The sequence below is a fragment of the Ischnura elegans genome, chromosome 2, assembly GCF_921293095.1.
Source record: "Ischnura elegans chromosome 2, ioIscEleg1.1, whole genome shotgun sequence".
NCBI lineage: Eukaryota > Metazoa > Arthropoda > Insecta > Odonata > Coenagrionidae > Ischnura > Ischnura elegans.
This window is the reverse complement of record NC_060247.1, coordinates 116149091-116171076: the sequence shown is the minus strand read 5'-3', so window position 1 is coordinate 116171076 and position 21986 is coordinate 116149091. Positions and strand designations below refer to the sequence as shown.

The following is a 21986-nucleotide window of genomic DNA, read 5'->3' as shown; positions in this document are numbered from 1 at the left end:
CTCGTACTTTTCTGATATCTACCTTCGTCATCTTAACTTGGTATAATACATTCCGTAAATTTTTCATTTTATACGTACGACTTTTAGCTTTCTTTAAAATAGGGTAGTTTTATGCTGCATTGAGCGATACATACTTGACGGGAACTCACACCGCCTGCATTCATATGCACGCACTGTGGCTTTTCCTCCGAACATGCATTAGCGACCCTTCCGAGGGAGTGCCACGCCTAACTCGCTACTACCAGAGATAAGGTGCCGTTATGATTTAATTTGAACGTAGGTTTTCATTAAAATGTGACAAAGTAATAGTTTGCATCAAAACGAAAAATCTATATGGTGCTACCCATCCACTCTGCTTCAACCAAAAGGACTTATAAACCAGTGCTTCACATTCGTCGTGAGTTTGAGTTCCAAGATGATCGAATACGTTTGCAGAACTATAGCTCCCCTGTTGTTCATTTTGGGCGTCGTCTTCTAAGCCGCGTCACCATCATGTGGCTCCATCGTCCCGGTATATTCATTCTCTGCCCATCTGGTATATCATGATATCTTGTTTGCTCTTGTCTTCCTCGCCCTGGCCCTATACGTAAACAGAGGCTTTACCAAAGAGGATAGTGCCACTTAATTCTCGGCCCCGATTAAATCCTCGTCCACGTGGTGCACCGTATCCCAGCCGCGCCGTGGGGTACCGCTTGATGAAGTGTGATTTTTTCGCGGTGGCAGCCATTCAGCCGTTCAAAATATACCTATATATTTTCCTGAGGTGAAGAGCACCTTCCTTTGCAATACGTGGCGGTACCCTAAATCTCTTGCACATTAAAGAGTCACCAGTTGAATGCACTACATCATTTATGTTAATAACAAAATATCCGGATTTTTTTCTTTGCAGCGGGGAGGGTAGCGTATGAAGCAGGGTCGCGGAGGTGGGGATACCACAAGCCACGTGGTCCATCGTCATGGCAACCCCAACTGCTTATTTTCTTCTGATGCTTCTCTCTCCTGTGCTGGCCAAGGAGAGGAAAACCACGACCTCAGGTGATGAAAACCTTGCACATTCCTTTAATATGCTAACTAGCGGAGCTGTATTCTTTCCTTGGATAAAATTCGAAAAAAATAAAGCATTCATATAATTCTATCTTCATTTACCCTCGAGAGTAAAACATCTTTCTTGCGTTTTACTTTTGCGAGGACCTTATGTCAGGATTGCTTAGATCGTTCGTTTTGTATAACTTTTGTTTTCCAAATTATGATGATAATCAGGATAACTGTTTTTAAAAGTTCCCTGATAAAGGTGGTCCTAAAGGTGTAAATACTTTGGAAATCACAGGGGCTATCTCTGTTGGTATCAATGTTTTGATTTATCACTTTTGAATAGGGGACTTTCCTTCTCAGGACATACTAGTCATGTTACCCGAGTAATGACGACTGCCACCACGCCGATAGCAGCATCAACAGCGGCCACCAACATCACCTTTGTTGAGGGTGGAAGCGTCACTGTCAACAGCTCCGAGTGAGTATGTGTCAGGATGTCAGAGGTGAATTCTTCAAATCTCCGTATCTAGGTATTATTATTGAATTTTTTATAATTTCCGTGGATTATTCGGAAATTTCCGCTCTTCGACGGGAATTTCGCATAAGTAAATTCATTTCATTTCAAAGAAAAATATTTCTCCTTTTCAAATTCAATGTAGCACGAAGGACGTGGCAGATACTGTAAAGATAAAAACAATTTTCTGCGTCACAATCTCAAGAAAAACTATGGTATCGCCGATTACAAAGCACATGCTATAGACTTCCAAAGGAAACATTTTTTTATTGAATCCGAATTCTTTCCTATCTTCAGTATCTTACACTCATTATAAATTGGTAAGTTCTATGTTTTTAAATTGTTTGTTCGTACGAATATTATTTTTTCGGATGAACAATTGCCAGTCATTGATTAAAAATTTACGAAAATAATACAATTACTGCAAGAAATCAAAAATAAGATAAAAATTTAAAAAATAGGAAAAAAATTAAAACGAAGCGTACTAAAAGTTAAATAAATTTTTAATGCATGTAAAATCGCGCATTTTGGGATAATTTTTCTCAGCTCATATAATTCGAATGGGATTGAGACTCGAAAGATAAATTACTTGGATCTCGTGGAACAGTTTTTTTCCCTTAATCGAATCTTGCGCATTTCCCCATTTAAAATACGTGGGAGTCGCCCGCTTTTATAGGGTCTAAACTGTCTTTAGCTTGGCTTCAACTGCACTCGTGCGCGGTGCATTGCGATCAACTTTCTATTGTTTTGAGTTCGGTGGTTATAGCAGTAAATTTCGACGCGTAAACCAGGATTGGCCTTCGGGTGCTGGCGCATAGCCTTTATTTAATGGCGTCCATTCCAGGGTTCAACGCAACGCTACCGTGCGGCGTCACTTGCTTTGGCTGATGCGTGATCTCGTAAGTCGTTGGATGGGTGAGGAGCTGGGACCACTGCGTCATCAATTGCGCTGCGCAGCCATCGTGTGTGACGCCATGCACGTGGGCCTTGTCTCTGCTGACAGCGTCTGGGACGGACTGCCCACCTACGAGTACAGGTGGGTTGTCTACGAGGAGAGTGAGCTAGTAGCCCTCTTTGTTGCGGCAAATAAACTCATCTGCTGCTCGCATATTTGATGGTAGTACAGCTTATATGATTGAAATAAAATTGAAAATGTTTTATCAAAGCCGAGATTTAAAGACATAAGTCGCAATGTTTGATTGAGTAACACTTGGTATGTAAAGTGTCGCAATATTCATAGATTTATTTTACCAAAAAGGCGAGGGACAATTCAAGTAGATGATTCCTATTTATTCGGTAAACTTTCTTCGTATCACCCCGTTAATAATGCAATTATACCTTATAAACTACGGCATGGCCAAATGATTTTTGACGGAGCAAAGCTGCTGCTCACCTGACTTTGCAATAATTGTGATTTGATTTTTGCGGCTGCGGGGCATTTGAATTTATACACTCGTTGGGTGCAAAATGTGGACACTGGGTGCATCTTTGAAATCAAGAATTGTTGAAGAGGTAAACCTTACAGGTGATATCTGCAAACTATAGCAGGTTTGCTTCTTTTAAACTCCGCAATGTAATTTTTTGCGTGTTCCCTCACCATTTGAACCCCTAAACCAGTTTGGCAACCATGCAAAACTTCTTTATCTTTTATTTTTTCATATAAGAGAAGTGTTTTAAAGGCCTTAAACTGAAGACGGGATAACTTATTTGGCCACATTATCAGACATGATGGCCTGATGAAAACAACCTGAGAAGGACAGGAGGAAGGGAAGAAAGACATGGGACGACCTCGAATAAGTTACATAGGACAGATTATTAAGGGTGTAGAAGAGAATAAATTCGTCGCTATGAAAATAGGATAGGAAAATAGCGGATAGGAGAGAGGAATGGAGAGCTGCGTCAAACCAATCTTAGGATTGTTAGATCGAAACTTGAAGCTTGTACGTGGTGGAAGGGCTCCATATTAATAACGAAAGACACTTTGTTTCTTCCACAATTTTCAAATTTAAAAACATTTTCAATTTTATTACCGGTTTCGGCTATTACACCACTATCAAATACTATTACCGATTATGACACTAACTACTGATAATGGTGTAATAGCCGAAATCGGTAATGAAATAGAAATTTTTATAACATTGTGGAAGAAACAAAGTGTCTTTCATAATTGACTTAGGATTGTTAAATAATGATGATGATGACCATTAAATGTCAAATGAATTTGTGCAATAACTCTCAAACTAACTATGACACTTTTTTGTACGTCCATGTGTACCTAATAGGGTAGTTTCCTTCATCAAAGAAAACGAAATGTAATGATTATGATTCCTTACCCACCATTAGTGTATTCATAATATACAAATTATTTGGTTTTAGAAATCCCAGTTTAGACGAATGGCAACGGTCAATTTTAGCCTCATTTGAAAAAGGCCAGATTGGCGCCAATGCGATTCCGCTCCACGTGACGTCACAGGGACCTAGTTTCATACGAGTAGATAGGAGTTTTACATCGTCTAAGATTACTAATGCATGCATGAGGCACAGAGCTCAGGGAAACATCTCTTAATAATCACCTATTAAAACTGGCTAAGGCCGGAAAGTTTCCTTCGTTTGATAGGATATTAATAATCCTTATTTAAGCCAAGCGCTACCAGCTAGCAGGGTACTCAGCTTCCTGCTAGCAGCCTGCATCGTATCAGCGCTCAAGCCTCGCCCCAAGGTCACATCACAAGGCGGCAGGGGGAACCAGAAATACGTCACACGGACTTTTTCCCATCTTTCCTACTTAGCCGTCGCGTTTTTGCGCGCTTGAAATTTTTCACTTTTCGTTTAATCGCGAAAAATATACATCGTCATTTAAAAATCTCGGAATGTGTTGTATTTTGATTGCATTATATATATCTTTGGTTGGTTGCAGGGTGGATGGTGCAGGAGAGGAGGGGGATGATCCAGGGCTGTGGTCTGTGTTGCGTGCTGCCCAGGGCGACGGCTGCCGCCTCGCCATCTTGCTGCTGGGAGACGGCTCACGGGCAGCCGGCATCCTTCGCCGCGGAGAGAGGTACCTTCAGTTCTTGAGAGAGATTACAGCCTTGCGAAGTTTAGGCGATTTTGCGACTGGAAACGTCCTCTAACGATCAGTTATCTTGGATGCATTGGCGCAGCGATGGGGGGTTTTGGGGGATAAACCCCCCCCAGAGCTCAGTGAAATCTTGAAGTTTAATCCATTTCACTTAATTGGATTAATATTACTTTTAGAATAGCGTAAATATTAATAAAATATCCCTCAGAAGGCCACAAAACTCACAATTTTGAACCATTTCTATGAAAATTTTTCTAGGGGAGGGTCCCCGCACCCCCCGCTTATCCAGGCGGGTATTCCACTCCCTCAGACACCCCAAAGTTTTGCGCCTAAAACGCCCCCTAGCCTTAATTCCTAGCTGCGCCTCTGCTTGGATGGGTTCATAGCTGCGATTTTCATAACAAACTTTTTAATTGGTCATTTAAGTTCAATGAATTTGAGTGCCCCAATTGAGAGCCGCTGTGAGCTTTTGAAGGGGCAGTTGTCCCTTCCTCGACGAAGCTAGTGTAGTGATGGCGAATGAGTGCCTGCAATATTCTTCAAGCTCCATTACCAGCTGCATTGTCCATTCCCGAATGCTATGTTCGTTGGCGGCAGCAGTTGTCCACCTGTGTGCTCTGCACCAAGGTTGGCCTTGCTGGGCTAACAGTTGTTACCTTGTTGCTTGTCTTGACCCAATCATGAGAATCTTGGCCCAATCGCGAGAATCGTGGATCAATAGGAGGGAGCACTCAAAATTCAAAATGGATTCCGTCATTTAAAACCAAAAAGATATGAATGAAAAACACACAGGCCAATTTTCAGAGCTCAAATTCGATTTTTAACCGAGATAATTAGCTTTAAAAGTCCGCTAGGAGCTTCGGCCACGCCCACGATGCGAAACGCATTTCTATTGGCTTACGCGGCGTGTCGTGTGAACCTCATGGATGCCGTATGAGTAACGCTTGGAGAAGCCGTAAACGCATCGGGTTCGTAGAAATAGTGGCGAAAAGTTCTTCAATTTGGCAAAGCTTAACGTTAATTTTGTCCTGGCTGATTCCCGAACTGTACCGACATTATCAACAGAGACTCTGAACAATTTTTTTATCTGAAAACGAATCATTTCATTGAAATGAAACTTTTTTAAGATGAAATGTTAACAGTTTTGAGTGAGACAGTAATCACGGCGATTATCGTGGATGCTTCAATTTGTGGACACAACATCGTTAAATCCTGTAGGTACTTATTACTACTTCTTAGCTTCCGGATGTAAATTATAAAATAAAAGAACAAATCATCACAATCAATATCTTTCCACTACTAGCCTTTTTCTTGCCCTCTGAAGAGAGGAAATTCGGGGCTCTCTCCGTTTCTTTCAGGATTAGCATCCAAATTTCATTTGGAGCAGCAGAGGCCTCGCTTTGGTCAACCTATGTTCCTGGTTATTCTTCAATTCAGTTTCGTACTTTAAAAATTGTATAAATATTGTCATAAAAATGAAAGAGTAACTCAGAGACGGGGATATTTACATGAAAAGTAAGTACATGTTATATTTACATCAGAGTTACCCATGCAGTCACTTTCAAAAGTTTGAGGACAAAGTTCGTGGCACCACTTCTGCTTCTCAAGGCAATTTATAAATAGTAGGTATATAGTACCCTTTCCTCCTTTCGTAGTTTATTGCTGCGCGCGGCAAAATTCCGCTGGTGAGTGAATATATATGCCCTCGAAGGGATGAATTATTTTATAACTGCAAATTTATCATTCCACTCCTATTTACGTAGGATATAACGATTATTTCGTGTGAATGTACTGCATACTTGCATCGGTTTTCACCCTTATAATACTTATTATGTAGTTCCTTTGACGTGAACACGGTGGGCTAGTGGCCAACGATTTTAGCTGACAATGAGTATTGAAGGATGAGGGTTCGGGGCTGTTTCTCGCAACTTCTTATCAGCTCGTTTTCTTACTAATTTTTAGGTTTTTTTAATAATCATAATTTCGCTTTCACTGCTATTATGCTTTTATTAATGGTAATGCAGCTTTTTAAAATTAGGAAAAAAACGTGGATAAAATCCTGGCGTTGGCGTTAACGAACAGTTTGAAGTCTGGCGAAGTGAGTCAAACATTACATTTTATTATTTGATACTTATTATGTTTAGATTTATGATAGCCAAACTATTTGCTAGTATTCTTTCAGTGCGCACTTGCCTCCGGTTTCTCTGTTTTGTTGCAAGACTTGAAAAGTTATCCCTGGTTAATATTTACTATTTGTGCTTCTATTAGTCAACCTGGCGGTATCTCCTGGTGTCAATTGTGCTTATTTCTGCTTTTTGCGAGTAATACGATACCGTTTTAATTCCTGGAGTACAAATTTGAGATTATCAAGCAGTACCTTTTACTATTTGACATTTCATTACGTTAGCGTCGAAGACCATTTCCGTTGCAGTGATTGGCTTTCAATGTATGTACAAGATATAAAAACAAAGAGTGAAAACTGGGGGAAATATGCAGTAAATGCACACGAAATAATCATTAAATCCAACATAAATTGAAGCTGAGTGATATATTTGCAATTGAAAAGGAAATTTTCCCGTTGAGTGCGTATGTATTTAAGCACATACGAAATTTTTGCGATGTGTGGCCAAAGACACGAAAAGAGTAATGAAAATTAAATTCCTTTGAGAAGCAGAAGTAACTTGCATTAAAATGGCTCCCAAAAATTCTATAACAGTCTATTTCTGAAGGAATATGCAGTCTCCGTGCGCGTCGTACAACCGATTTCTTCGGTCTGGGTCGTTAGGCACAACAAAAAATACTTTTCTGGTGTTTAACGAGAGGTAAATTCACATCTCGGCACACAACATTATACGTAAGGTTTCCTCCCACTCATTTAAATTTCTCCGTTTTTATTACTGTTTATTTATACTCAAAGTAACGCATACGTCAATGCACTCTTAATGCGAGTAATACAGATATCAAGACGTTTACGCGTCATCAACACGGCGTCGCCCGAGAGTTACGTTTTTGGCGCGTAATTCAAGTTGAAACTTCAAACTGCTGCAGTGGCGAAATTATTCTGCGCTCAATGGTAAAATTTGTTGAGAGCCTTTCTGACACCCATTGAATTATAAATAAAATATAATATTTGGTAAAGCAATCCCTTCTATTGCGAGAAACGATCACAGGGGAGTATGGAATTATTTGTGGCATACCAGTGCCTGGCTCTTCTTCGCTAGAGTTATGTAAAGGAGAACCACCTCAGTGGGGAGACAGGAATTAATTCCGGCTTACCACCATTTGTCTCCTATTTTGTGGGCAGGCTGTTTTTGGTCCGATTTTGCACGTTTTTTTGTCCGCAACTTTACCCCGAGCTACATCGCTGGGACCAATTATAAAATCAGGAAACGGGGAGTTTAGGAAAATGTTTGAAAAATAACATGCCGGGAAATGCATATTATATCATTTTTGCACTTAAAATTTAATTTTAAGCGGAGGCAGTTATTATATATCAAATCCAGACAAGATTTTTAAATATATTTTTGTTTCCTCTGAGGCTTTGGGGGAGATACATCCCCTCATCCCCCCATAGTTACGCCACTGTAACCTATACAGCTTCTCTCTGTGCTTCTCTGTGCTTGTAAAGAACATGGATGTTGGCCAGCTGCCTTCGACTGAAGGCACGAACTCGCTTCATTCCGATCAAGTTATTGATTACGTGCTGTATGAATGATATCTCGTCTGCAGGAGTATCCGTCGACGAGTATGTGCTCCAGACAGGTAAATTCAATTGTAAACCTCGAGAGGCTAAATTTACGATTTCGTCAGGGAAGAACGACGGCTCCAGTGCTATGCGTAATGGAGCATTATGTACAAGTCTGTTTCGGAAATGTGCAAACATGTTGTGTACAATGTGTCCTCGGAGGGGCCCCGAAAGTGCACGTTTATCTAATGCTATTTAGACTTGATACAAAATTCATTCCGGTCAAAAATTTATTCAGGAAAGCTTATTGCATGAAAGCCATCTCATAACGCATCGAAAACGTTAATCTCAATCTTCACGTACACCATTTAAAAAAATCACGAATGCCACTAGCGCTCTAACAGCTTTATTCACGCGATCAACTTTCCATAGCTTCGAATTTTGGCCGCCAGATATCAAAAACTTCATTAGGTATCGCGGATTGCGGATAAGAATTCCATTGATTCACTTTGGAGCTATGTTTGCCATTCTTAATACTTGCTCGAGCCTGTCTCACAGCTAGGTTTTCTAATATATATATATCCATTTATGGTTAACATTTACCAATTGATATCTGAACCAACCTGGGACAACATTTGGACATTCGATAGATACTATTTTGCTATATCCACACCAAGATATTAATTTCAATTTATCTCAATATGCCCGAGGAGCCACATATTATATTTTTTTACTGTATATGGTCATGAAGAGTCATTTCAGATTTACGAATTTTCTCTAAAATTGTGTTAATATTGAGTTAACATGAGATTCTCATTCCGAACAGTTGGTTCCAATTCGTTGCCAACATATTCGAAATTAGTTGGCTTAAACATTTTTATTCCGACGACGATACAAAGGCATGTAGTGAGTCGTCGGTATGAAAAATTTCAAACGCAACATATGCCGATCGTGTCTCAACCAATCGGGATCAAATTTTGGGAACGAAAACTGATCGGAATAATGCCGATCAGTGTCAAGCACACACCTTCTGCGTAAAACGAATTACGGACCACTCTAGTATCAAGGTGCCTCGGTTTCCGTGGTAATATTGCCGAGGTTCATGCAGATTTATTTTTGACCGATCGTAAACCCTTGGCTCCATTCCCGTCGCAGGGGCCTTTTTCCTCGTGGAATCAATACGGAGGACTGTTGATAACGTGCTCTATCTGTGTCATTTCAGGGAGCGTCGGCTGAACACACGGGTTGACTTCGTTCTCATGTACGACCAAGAGCTCTTCTCCCCTCAAAATCTTCACCTGTGGAGGAAGATGGTGAACGTGCTCTTCGTCAAGACCCACCGCGGCGGAGGTGGCGAAGACGCGGTGCCGTGGTTCGAGGTGCGCACAGTTCGCTTCCCGGCCGAGAGCGGCGCTGGGCCCACGTATCTCGTGGAGGTATGGAGCGATGGCGCCTGGCTGTTGCGCCCCTCTCAACCAGGGCGCCGCCTCTTCCCCGACAAGACCCTGGCGCTGAGGGGTGCGCCCCTACTCGTATCAACGTTCGACCACGTGCCCTCGGCCGTCAGACCATCGGACAACGCCAGCTCGTTCTCCGGCGTGGAAGTCCAGGTGCGACCGATTCCTCTCGCAGTACGAAAATGGCCTTTCATTTGGCACTTCTGTTTCTTTGTTAATTATTTCCATTTATCATCATCAACCGTCTTCAATCCTGAGATTCGTTTGACGCATCTCTCCAATGAACTCTTCGATCAGCTAATATTTTAATAATTACTTCATCCTTCTACTTCATATCATTCATCACCTATCCTATGTGTCTCATCCGAGGCCTATTAAGTCTAACCAATGTTCCTCATTTAACTTTTGATCCTGAAAGTCGTCGGAGGAAAGGAATTCAAGCGCAGTTCATTGCGAAATCTTGTTTTTTCACATTTTAACTTTTTTTGTAAAAAATTTGAGTTTAATACAGAGCTGATAAATGTGTAAAATCTGCCAAAACGTTTCGTCTTCATCTACTTATCATATCCGCGCATTAAAAAAATTCTGAAGACGAAACCTATGTCTCTCATCAGAGGCCTATTATCTAACCAATGTTTCTCATATAACTTTTGATCCTGAAAGTCGCCGGAGGAAACTAATTCAAGCGCAGTTGATTCCGAAATCTTGTTTTTTCACATTTGAATTTTTTTGTAAAAAAATCTTGAGTTTAATACAGAGCTGATAAATGTGTACAATCTGCCAAAAAGTTTCGTCTTCATCTAGTTATCATATCCGCGCATTTGGAAAATTCTGCAGATGAAAATTTTCTAATCTGCTGCAGATGGAGCCTGCATCTAATGTAATTTCTACCGCAGTTTTGATAAATTTTTCAAATGCTTGCAGATGATAACTGGATGAAGACTAAAAATTCAAGGTTTTTTTTCCGCATCAATTTTTTGGCAGAAATTTCTTTAACAGCCCTGGTTCAATCGTTTACCAGATTCAACCCAAAATGGTATTAAATTCACATAATATAAAAAGATTAAAAATACCTTTCCCCCCAAAAAATTGTAAAATGCGCAAAAAATTAAAAAATAAACTTTGCATCACAGGGAGAATAAATCGTTGGTGCTGATCAAGTTTAGATATTAATATTGCGTGCCAATTCTTATTCTTATTGGAAAGAAAGCAAAGCAAAGGAGGACACTTTCGCCTACCAGGCTTCCATACGTTTATTTCCAATAAACCTAAACCAACACCCTCGCTTTATTATCCGAGTGATAACTAGCTTATTTTTTACTTATTAGTTTTGGTTTTTGGAAAAAGCGTACTTATTAAAATATTTTTTTTATTTACTTTATCGTACTGAATATTGTGCCAAGTCGTAATCAAGGTTCGGTATACACTTAGATATTCTTGCATATTTTTAATTTTTGTTGCATGTCCGATCCGTACTCCGCACATTTTACTTGCCTCGGTAGATAAGAACGTCCGTTTTCCGCATAGTGACCAAATCTGCCTCGACCGACACTGTCCGCATTGCGCACATTACCACAAATCCAACTTTCCTGATGGAGTGTGTCCAATTTTAGCAAAGTTCTGCTATTCCAACGGCAAAAGGTCGTCTCGACTCGGATATTAAGCAGGTATTAAAATATAAACTTTGCATCACATGGAAAATAAATCGTGGGTGCTGATCGAGTTCAGATATTAATATTGCGTGCCAATCCTTATTCTTGTTCTACGGTACCGATAGGCAGAAAACGTATTGGTTTGTTGAGAAAAAAGTTGGAGCTGTTCGAGGCATTTAATAGACATGACTCACAAAACCAAAAACCGTAAATGGAATTATTCTTTCGTGTGTCAGTGAAGTTTTAATCCGTAAAACGGCTTTACTATAAAATCACCAATCGTACGCCTATCATACATTGCACGTAGCAGGAATATCCTACAGGCAGACCCTACACCCGCTCGGAACAACTACCTTCTGGTCATTTTTAGAATACGGACTTCAGATTAGCGGACCAATTTTCGACCCTTTTCGACGATCAAAATGTGCAGAATACGGATGCGACCACAGTGGTAGGCAGCGGAATGAATGGTGCATACTCGGCCTCGGCGACAGCTAACCGCGGCCACGCAATGTCACGTGCAATTGTGGTAGTATCCATATGCGGGACACGGGCCCCCCCCCCCCCCAGACCCTTAAAAAATATGCAAGATTTTTAATACGGTCCATTATCATTGCGTTCGTTTTCTATTGCGAAGTATCCTTGTGCCCCCCAGAGAACAAAATCCTGGATACGGCCTTGCTTGTGCCCCCCCCCCCCCCCCAGAAAGAAATCCTGGATCCGCCCCTGGTAGTATCTGCACGTAGCTTAATGAATGTTAGGTGGAAATACCAACCCTGTGCCACATTCCCATAAGGTGGCTCGCTAGCTATCGTATAATGTTGACGTGGTAGGAATGTTTATCGCAGTAAAATTTGATAGCGCTAAGTTATGTTAAGCAAGGTTTAACTGTGGGATTACTTTGAATCACCCCACCTCTTCTCTCTCCTCACAATCAACTTACCTTCCCGATTCAAAAAAAGTGTTACTTCCTGTAATTCAATCTATATCCTGTTCTACTTCTTCATCTCTTGCCGAACTTCCCTTTTACAGGGATTTTAACATAACCTTCCCACACAGTACACGCTCCATTCAAAGCGTCAGCCTACCCCTTATCTCCCTTAGAATTCTTCTCTCCTATCCGCGGTTATTACTTTAGCTTTATAAGTTCTGGCTTCGGCCTCGGGACTGTTGCAATGTACGTGGCGTCGTACAACAATTTTCTTTCCATAACCAACAAAATTTGGAGATGAAGGAGAGGCCTAGTTACCTAAAAAGCATCTGCAGCTAATCCCCTTGAGAAACCCAGCCGAGAAATATGATTTTACGCCGTGAAACGTAGTCAGCGAGACCGAATTGAATTGCAGATCCTGTCAGCGCTGGCCGCGTCCATGGGCTTCGAGGCGCGGCTTTCAGAGGTGGAGGGGCGATGGGGAGGCGCAGCAAACGGCACTGGCCTGGTGGGTGCCGTGGCCCGGGGCGAGGCGGACATCGCCCTGGGTAACCTAGTATACGTTCCGCCCTTCCTGGACCAGTTCGACCTCTCGGTGGCATACACTGTGCAGTGCCACACGTTCCTCACGCCTGAGTCACGCCTCGACAACGCCTGGCTCACGCTCGTGCTGCCCTTCGATGCGGTCATGTGGTTGGCACTGGGAGCGGCCCTGTTCGCCACGGCGCTGACCCACTGGGCCCTGGCACACAGCCTCGGCCGCCCCTCGGCCCTCGTCCACGCTATATTGGACTCGTGGGCCGTCCTGCTACAGGTGAGCCGCTTCTAAGCGCGATTTTTTAAAGCATTGCTGTTGTTCCTCGTAATAAGTAGAGGGCAATGTGTGTGTATCATTCTATTACAAAGGGTTTCCTCTGAGGTTGGCACCGATATTTTTCCCTAGCATCGTAGTAAAATTTTACATGACAAAAGGAATATCTATAAATTCATTTTGTTATGCGTCAGTCAGTCATACTGTATTCAGTTTTAATGTTTTCCCTCTAGTTATGAGCAATGAAAATAAAATTTAGTGTGTTAAATGATAACTCTCTTTCTCTCTCCATACTCTTGTTGTAATTTTAGAATTTCATGTGTAGATAAAGCAAAGAAAAATGCAGAAACGTGGTTTTTTGGCATGGAAGAGATTACGCTAAACGTCCTTACTCCGTGAGATTACGCAAAACGTCCTTACTCCGTGAGATTACGCAATAGGGTGCCTCGTTTTGCCACTTTTTTTTAGGAGCAAATCGTAATACCCGGCAAAAGTTGCGTACCCGGGTGGGTATTACAGATATGATTTTTTTTCAAAATCGGTTAATATCTTCTGGCATAAAAGAGCATACACTCACCCTAGTGACTACCCTTGACAACTTCAGACATCATTTACACGTTTTAGACTGAAAAACATCTCTATTTCGCGTCATTTATCGCATACATTGCGTAGAATGACAATGCGTATTGCGGGATGCCTACCCACAAAAACTGCTTTCGGGGACACGATAAAAGGTCATTTTCTCGATAATTAAAAGGAATAGATCTGACGTATTTGGTCTAAAATATCAAGGAAAGACCAATGTTATACACCGTTGGAAAAAATGAGTGCTTGCTGAAACCAAATTTAAATTATTTACATTTTTAACGTTTTTCGTTGAAAATTTCGAAATTTCAAGACAAAATGGCGAACAGAAGATATTAACCGATTTTGAAAAAAAATCATATCTGTAATACCCACCCGGGTACGCAACTTTTGCCGGGTATTACGATTCGCTCCTAAAAAAAAGTGGCAAAACGAGGCACCCTATTACGCAACACCCACTTACACCCGGACATACCGGGCAGCATAACTTCCGGGCGTTCAAAAACTCCTATTTTTTTTACTTCATGCAATGCCGAAAAATTTACCCATAATTTTTCCCATTGCTCTCAATCACCAAAGCGGTGAAAAAATTTAAAAAAAAAGTTTACCTTGGTGGCACACCAAGGAGAGTCTGTTTTCAAAGCAGGCATTATCAGTAGTTCGTACGATACCACTTAACCGTGGTCAGCGCTGCTGGTGCGACTGAAACCGAAAAAAGAAAGTATGAAGAGAAGAACGATGTGGTCATTCGAGTGATTGAGAGCGAAAATGTGTCGGAGAAGAAGATTTGGCATAATGGAGGTGATTTTCAAGAAAGATAAGTTAGGTTATTTGCAGTGCAATGCAATTTTTGCCATTGGTCATTTAAAACTAGTTACAAAACTTTAGCATACAAGGGCAGCATGGGCTACTTCGGTTGTGTGAATGCACGTTGGTTGGCTACCGAAGTACTAACGAAGGGTAAGTGGTGCTAGTAAACTGACACGCGCACATATGTGGCGGCCGTAAATGGTGTCATCATATTTTCTCTTGTTGCCGAGGAGGTTCTTGCTATATATTCATGGGGCGAAGGGCGTACAAAAAAATGCGGAAGATTAGTTCGACATCCCGGTTTTTACAGATCATAGACAACTCAATTCAACTACGCTGGTGGTGATGTGGCGCCCGTAAAAGGCGCCATCATTTTTGTATTATTGCCAAGGAGGCCTGGATGTTTTCTTTATGTATCTAAGACAGAGTCTGTGATTGTTAAGGATCTTGCTTAATAAGAGCTAATAAATTAGATAAACGTAGAGATCTTCTGACTTATCCATCTCCACACAAGAATTATATCACTACTTATATAAGGGTACCGCAGAATAAAAAACCACTTCACCGAAATTTTGATCCCGATTACCTCAAATAACCAATTACAATCTGAATCGTTTAAAGTCTTCGTATTTTTGACAATAATCGAAATGCAGCTAGAAAATTAGATGCTGATCTGCAACTTTCACGAAGAAGGCAGTATTCGGAATCAATGAATCACAGCAGTTTAAAGGAGTTACCAGTGCTTGAGTAATGAAATGTATAAGGTTTGTGCAATCACTACGACGGGAGTCACTGAAATCGCACCCGCAACGGAAAACAATGAATTGACGCGTACTTGGGGCCCCAACACACTGGCAACTTTCATAAAGCAAATATTTAGTTGTTTCAAGGAAGTTCCAATGAAATACACGGCATTGACTGTGGCCTCGCGTACGGGCGACTTTTAAGTTGCCGCAACCAAATGAAAGTGTTCGGACCTATTCCTAGGGTGAGTAAACTGCTGCCGGGAGGAATAGACCCCGTGGGTTTTTAGCAACTAAATAGTTGCTTTGAAAAAGTTGTCAGCGCGCGGGGGCCCTCATTCGCAAACAACTTCGTTAGGTGAATTGGATGGATGAGGCAGATACTTTGTGGGGATCCATTATGAGATATGAAGTGAAACACTGCACTTTCCACATAAAAATTTATGAAACTACAGTCAACATGTTTCGCTGCACTGCAGCATTATCAAGACTAAACCAAGAAAATTTACCATGCCAATATAAATACAAAATTGCACACTCGCAAACATTTGAGAATGTGGGGGTGGAAGGTGGGTTGGAAGGAGGGAGGGTTGGGAATTTTAAAGTGACCGTTGGTCTGGGGTGAAGTAGGGGCCTCCCAACCCTCCCTCATTCCACCCCACCTTCCACCCCCACATTCTCAAATGTTTGCGAGTGTGCAATTTTTTCCGGCCTCCGTGGCGGCGGGGTAAAGGCTGCCAACCCGAAGGTCTTGGGTTCGAGTCCCGCCTGGGTAAGTTACCCTTATCCAGGGCATGGATGTTTGTGATTGTTAACTAGGGATGAGTCGATTCCACTTTTTTTCGATTCCAATTCCGATTCCTTCAAATCGATGCCCGATTCTCGATTCCGATTCCATCGATTCCAATTCCACCTACAGGTGGGATTTTGATTTATCTGTAGCATTGCTGTCATTAAAATTTAAGAATTGAATGGAATAAAATAACTAGGGATGGACAGATACAGGATTTTTGGAGCTTGATCTTTCGAATTGGATATTTTCGACTCCAAATGCATTTTCAAATTCCTGCCATTAAACAAAGTCATTATTCAAGTTTATTCTGGGTACATACAATTAATACAATGCTTTTTAGATTTTATTAAACATATTAATATTTTTATAAATCAAAAATCATTTTCATAGGCTTTCAAGTTGTTTTTTAAAAATATCTTTACATGCTCAGGACCTATCCTGTTACGCTTGGGTTTGGAAATGAAAATAGGAAAAATCTTAGGATGAACCACTGACCAGTGGCACAGCGAGAGGACCCCCCAAAATATAAAAACACAATTACTTTCCTTCACAAAAGGAAACAAAGTATTTAAAAATCATGAATTTACAAAAATGAAAAAAAATGAATATTTAAAAAATGAAGTTTTTTCCATTATGAAGGTTGTTAAAATTACTTTGAAACCCTTTCCTTTGTACCCTGTTGTTTAAAAATTTCCCCCCTTGGTTTTGGACTCCCCCTTAACAATATTCCTGGCTACCCCCTTGCCATCGACTGAATTCAAATTCATCGAATGGATTCATGCTGGATTTTCGTATTTTCCGCGCTCATCTATTTTACCGTGATTATGCGGTGATTTTTTTCTAGCATGAGCGATTTATTTAGAGTCATGGACATGCCGAGGACTGCCGAGAAATATGGTGAGTCGGAGTCAAGGTGATCAGCGCGCCGCGTAAGCAACTTCTCCGGGCTCCATTCGGCCTGCATGAGGCCGCGGATATATGACTACGAATCTGGTGTTATCATCGAGTTGAATCACCATCGACTTGTACGCATATTAGAAAAAAGATTCTCCTTTTTTCGGATGACCTCGGAACCCAAAATGTGCGCACAGGAGGCTCATTGTCGAAACTCCGATTGTCATTCTCTTTTGACATAAAATAGCACCAGATAAATATCTTTGAATCGACAGCGATATCATCCGGCCGCATGTCGGTATATGGGCTCCGGGATATCTGGATTACGATGCAAAATAATGTTGTTCCGTTAGGAAAGAATGCTTTCACTCATGATCATGACAGGGGAAACACTTCCTCGGTTCTTTCGCTGTTCCTCCGTGGAAACTGACCTTGGAATGGATTACAGAAAGAATCTTCTAGTGAACTGCGCAAATGATATTGGGCCTCTTTTGAAAAGAGTAAGTAGCCGACCGGAAAAATATTGGGCTAACAATGGACTACCCGTAGAAAGTAGAGTTGAAAGGGGCATAAGCCGTCAATTGAAAACATTACGAGGAAACCGTCATTGTAGCGGCCCTCGGAGGAAAACTCGTGTCATCAGTCGTCACGTATCATCGAAGTTCACGAAGTGAAGGATAAGGTAGTTAGAGGTTATCAAGGGATGACTTAGCTCCATTAGACTGGATTTGATACAAAAAGTGTCTAGTGTTTGGATCAGAAGGGGAGCGAAACATTACGAGAAGACAAATCACCCAGCTTGCGAGTTGAAGGTCCCAGCGCTGCATTCGCGGAAGAAAGCAGTTGTAGAAGCATTCCCCGGTAGATTCTATCGACTCTTGGTAAACTTTCATGAGACCCTTCTTGTTGATGAGCAGAAATTCGAAGATTTGGATAATCATTTGCATGAGCCGTCATGAAATAACGTTAAATCGGGCAAAAAGATCTTGTGCGGGAAATATTTTTACGACCATAAATTCGGAAAAACGCAAAATGAGGAAACACTAAATACGGATAATTTTTACAATGTCCTAATAGGGAATGGATCGGGACCGCAAAAAATAAACGCTAAATGCGGAAAAACGTTAAATGCGAAGACGTTAAATCCGGATCCAACTGTATTTGAATACTCAAGCAATGATTTAATATTCGAATTCGATATTCGAGTTCAAGAAACCTGCTATTCGACCCATCTCTAACTTCGATCTATTTTACTTTAAAATTGGTGGTCCAGATGAATTCTTGGAATGTGATTCATAATCGCTATAATTTCATTTGCCGTGACCAGCTGTTAATAAAAGAACGGAAAACGCATGCATTGCTTCACGATCCCGTGGTTTCCAATTTTTTTTTCTCTGAGAGTTACTCATGAACACGAGGCATTTCAGGGTTTGTCGGTTTGTCTCTCTTGCCGACATTTTCATGTTTCCAAGGCCTCTTTAGGCATGTTCGTCGCAACACCCACGTGCCAGGCGTATTCTCTGCGCGGGCAAGGCTGACACCGCGGCCGCTTAGGTATGTAGCGGCCGCGTATGTAGGCCTATATGCCCCAAACTTATCGTCTAAGCTCAAAACATACATCTTCCTGGAATTGATGGAATCGGAATCGACTTTCGGCGATCGATTCTCGATTCCGATTCCTTGGCCGAGAATCGGTGGAATCGAGAATCGACATTTGGAATCGACTCATCCCTATTGTTAACTATTATCAACCCCGATGTAAAGGCCGAACAGTGCTGTTTTCGGTGGTGTGTAAAATAAATAAATTTTGTATTTAGATCGGTATGGTTAATTTTCTTGGTTTAGTCTTGATAATGCTGCAGTGCAGCCAAACGTGTTGACTGTAGTTTAATAAATTTTTATGTGGAAAGTGCAAAATGGTTCACTTCATACCTCAACTCCGTTAGGGCTATCACCAAGCATGCGCCATCATCAATTCCGCTGCATTCATCTCATCGTCCATCTCTTTGGCCACCTCCAGGTCCCTCCTCCGCTTCACGGTCGTCGCTGGCCCCTGCGCCTCCTCCGCTCTTCCTATTGGCTCTTCTGTCTGCTCGCCGCTTCCGCATACCGCTCCGCCCTCACGGCCACCCTGTCCTCCCCGCCGCCCACCCTTAACTTCGACACTTTGGACGACCTCGCTTCCGCCCGGGGCCTCGTGCTGGGAGCTCTGGGTGACCACGTACGGCACCTCTTCACCACGGCCTTAGACGAGCCCAGTCGGCGCCTGGGGGCACGATTCGAAGCGGACACCGTGCCCGAGGATGCGGTGGACCTCGCGGTGGCGGCTCGCGTCGCCCGCGGGCGGTACGCCTTCTACGAAAACAAGTACTGGCTACGCGCCGCCCGCGCCAGGTGGGTGCACGCTCGATTTATACAGAGCGGAGAAAAATTGTGTCACAAAATTTTAACCGCGGGTAAATGATGCCAGAAAGAACCAAAATTACTCCAAATGTTTGGGTAGAAAACGCACCATTTTTAAACAACAGAGCCTCTGAGCCAAGCGCTCCGATTGGCCGCCAGTTTTCCCTGTTACCGCATGATCTGGACAACTCATGACTTTGAATGTTTTGCTTACCCGAGATCGCATTAAATGCAGAGCTTGAAAATGGGGCGTTCTCGACCCAAACATCACCAGCCATTTTGGTTCCTACCGGTATCAGCTATACTTACAGGGTTAAAATTTCGTGACAAAATTATTCTCTAACCAAGGGTGTACCTAGCGGGGGGCAGAGGGGCAGCTGCTCCTCCCCCCCTAGAAGCAAAGGTAAATTTAGTTCAAAACGAAAGTTAAGAACAAATTTTCTTTAAATCTAAGATAAGTGATATTAGCGTAAAATATGTAATTAAAATAAAAATATTTTCGAGCAAAAAATTTAACAACGTAATGCAGGGCTGTTACAATTTTCTTGAAAATTTGGTTTCCTTAATCTTTTCTGTGCTACAAATTGAACGACCAGGGCTTGCCCCCCTCTACTTTTGATCCTGGATACGCCCTTTTCTCCAACCTCTATAACTGGTTTCATTTTTGACATCATCTTGAACCAAGGACCTCGGTAAATTGCCATGGGAATTAAGGGATCTGGATATCGTAGTGGTCTTCGCAGTGGTCTGGAAGGTCAAAGATTCGTAGTTAGATTCACTTCCCGGGTGAATTCTTCCCAATAGCAATTGCTGTGAACCGGGCTTCATTGCTTAATAGGATGCATATTTCTACTCTCTTGTCTTCTTTGATGACGGATTACTCACTCAGAACGTATGCCACCATCTTAGAATTTATTTACTGAGTACCTACACACAGTAGACCCTGGTCAACATGTTCCTGTTTCTCAAATTTAACAATTTCCTCAGCTTTAAATTTTTTCTCAGATGCAGTTTTGTATTATTGGAGATTCGGGTAAACGTTGACCAGGATCTTTTCAATAAATCATTAAAATTGCATGATTGGTGCTTAAGTATTGGGCGTCACAGGTCTTTTTGATTATTACTAGTATATTATTAAATTAAATTGTTTATTTGGCGATTATTTGCTCAAAGCATTGGGGATCATCTTGAAATTTTCAAGGTTTATGAAGAAGACCTTGATCAATATTTCCTTGTATCGCAAATTTGAAAATTTTATCTCAGTATTTTCTTACATTCAATTTTTTTTCCGAGAAACGGTAAAATGTTTGCGCCAATGGCTCGAATTCAGCGACTCATTCTTAGCAGCCGGTTAATAATTTCACGGAATTATTATGTAATGCCTTGCAGCAATAATGCGTCTGAGGTCTGATAGCCATTACCATCTTCTCAATATTTACATCAATTGCGGGTGGAGGAGGTAGGGACAGCCATCCCCCCTTAACCCGCAACTGTCTAATGCCATTTTACACGGGGCTCATAATTGCACAGTCTGAAGTGTCTACGAAGGCGAAGTCAATACTACGTCGTGTAAAGCGGTGAATTGCTGGAATGCATGCGAGATAATATGGACGTTCGATAGAGAAAAAAAGCCCCTTTCCTAATTTCGTCTGTGCATTCGCGCAATTTCACACCATAATGAGAAGTTAATGCAGTTCTAACCTGCGAAATTACGTGTCCCGAGTAAAACGGCCCTTAAGATGGGTAATTTACTCATTGACTCTTTTACGAAGCCTGTTTTGGTGCGTGAAATGTTTTTTTAGCATATTACTTTTGTATATGATTTGGATGCATTTGTGTGTCCCTCGCAGCTACCAACTGTCGTCGTCATCTGGAGATGCAGGGGGCTACGGCCTGCACGTGATGCGCGACTGTGCGCTGTCTCTGCCCGTAGCGCTTGGCCTGGCGCCTGGCTCTCCTCTCAAGGGCCGCGTGGACCGCCTGTTGCGTCGCATGGCCGAGGCGGGATTAGTGGCGCGATGGACGGCCCTCGCCATGCGGTCCACAGCGTGCGCCGAGCGACGCTCCATGCTCGCCTCCACCTCCAACCAAGGCGCCCTCGTGGACCTCAAGCGCTTGTTTGGCGCCGTGGTGGCACTGGCGAGCGGCCTGGCCCTGGCTGCCGTGGCCCTTGCAGCGGAGCGGGCCTGGGAGGCCAAGGAGCGGCGCGCGACACGGCCACGTGGATTGAAGCGGTTGAAGTAGTCTGTTCCCCTGATTGACTCTGTCACCTGGATTTTCACCACCTTTCATCTGAATATTAACCCTTGGGCTGCGGGAGTTCACGATTTTAGCGGCTAACGAGTGCAGAAGGATTAAATATTTGCGGTAGCAGTGAAGTGGACCATATATTTTTTTTCTCTATAATAGTAGAGTAAATTGCTGGTTTAAACTTGTTTTCTTACTGTGGTTTAAATCATCAACCTGGTTATTTAGAAGTAAATGACGCTTATATCTAAATTTTCAATATGTATGAAGCGCCGTGTGGTAACAGGTTATGAGGATAGTTCGAGCAGGCTGGTAAAGAGCATGTGTGTACTCAGGAGGCACCCCCTGCC

The 21986-nt window shown here is 42.2% G+C and overlaps 1 protein-coding gene across 1 annotated transcript; it reads left to right on the top strand.

Moving 5' to 3' along the window:
* Positions 1-1418: 1418 nt before the first annotated feature.
* On the top strand, positions 1419-21676 carry LOC124153240 (glutamate receptor ionotropic, kainate glr-3). Its single transcript, XM_046526338.1, has 7 exons — positions 1419-1510; positions 2391-2582; positions 4464-4604; positions 9533-9920; positions 12766-13164; positions 19007-19380; positions 21240-21676. Exons 1-7 carry the CDS (start codon positions 1419-1421, stop codon positions 21631-21633), a joined length of 1980 nt encoding a protein of 659 aa, XP_046382294.1. The 3' UTR covers positions 21634-21676.
* Positions 21677-21986: the final 310 nt, after the last annotated feature.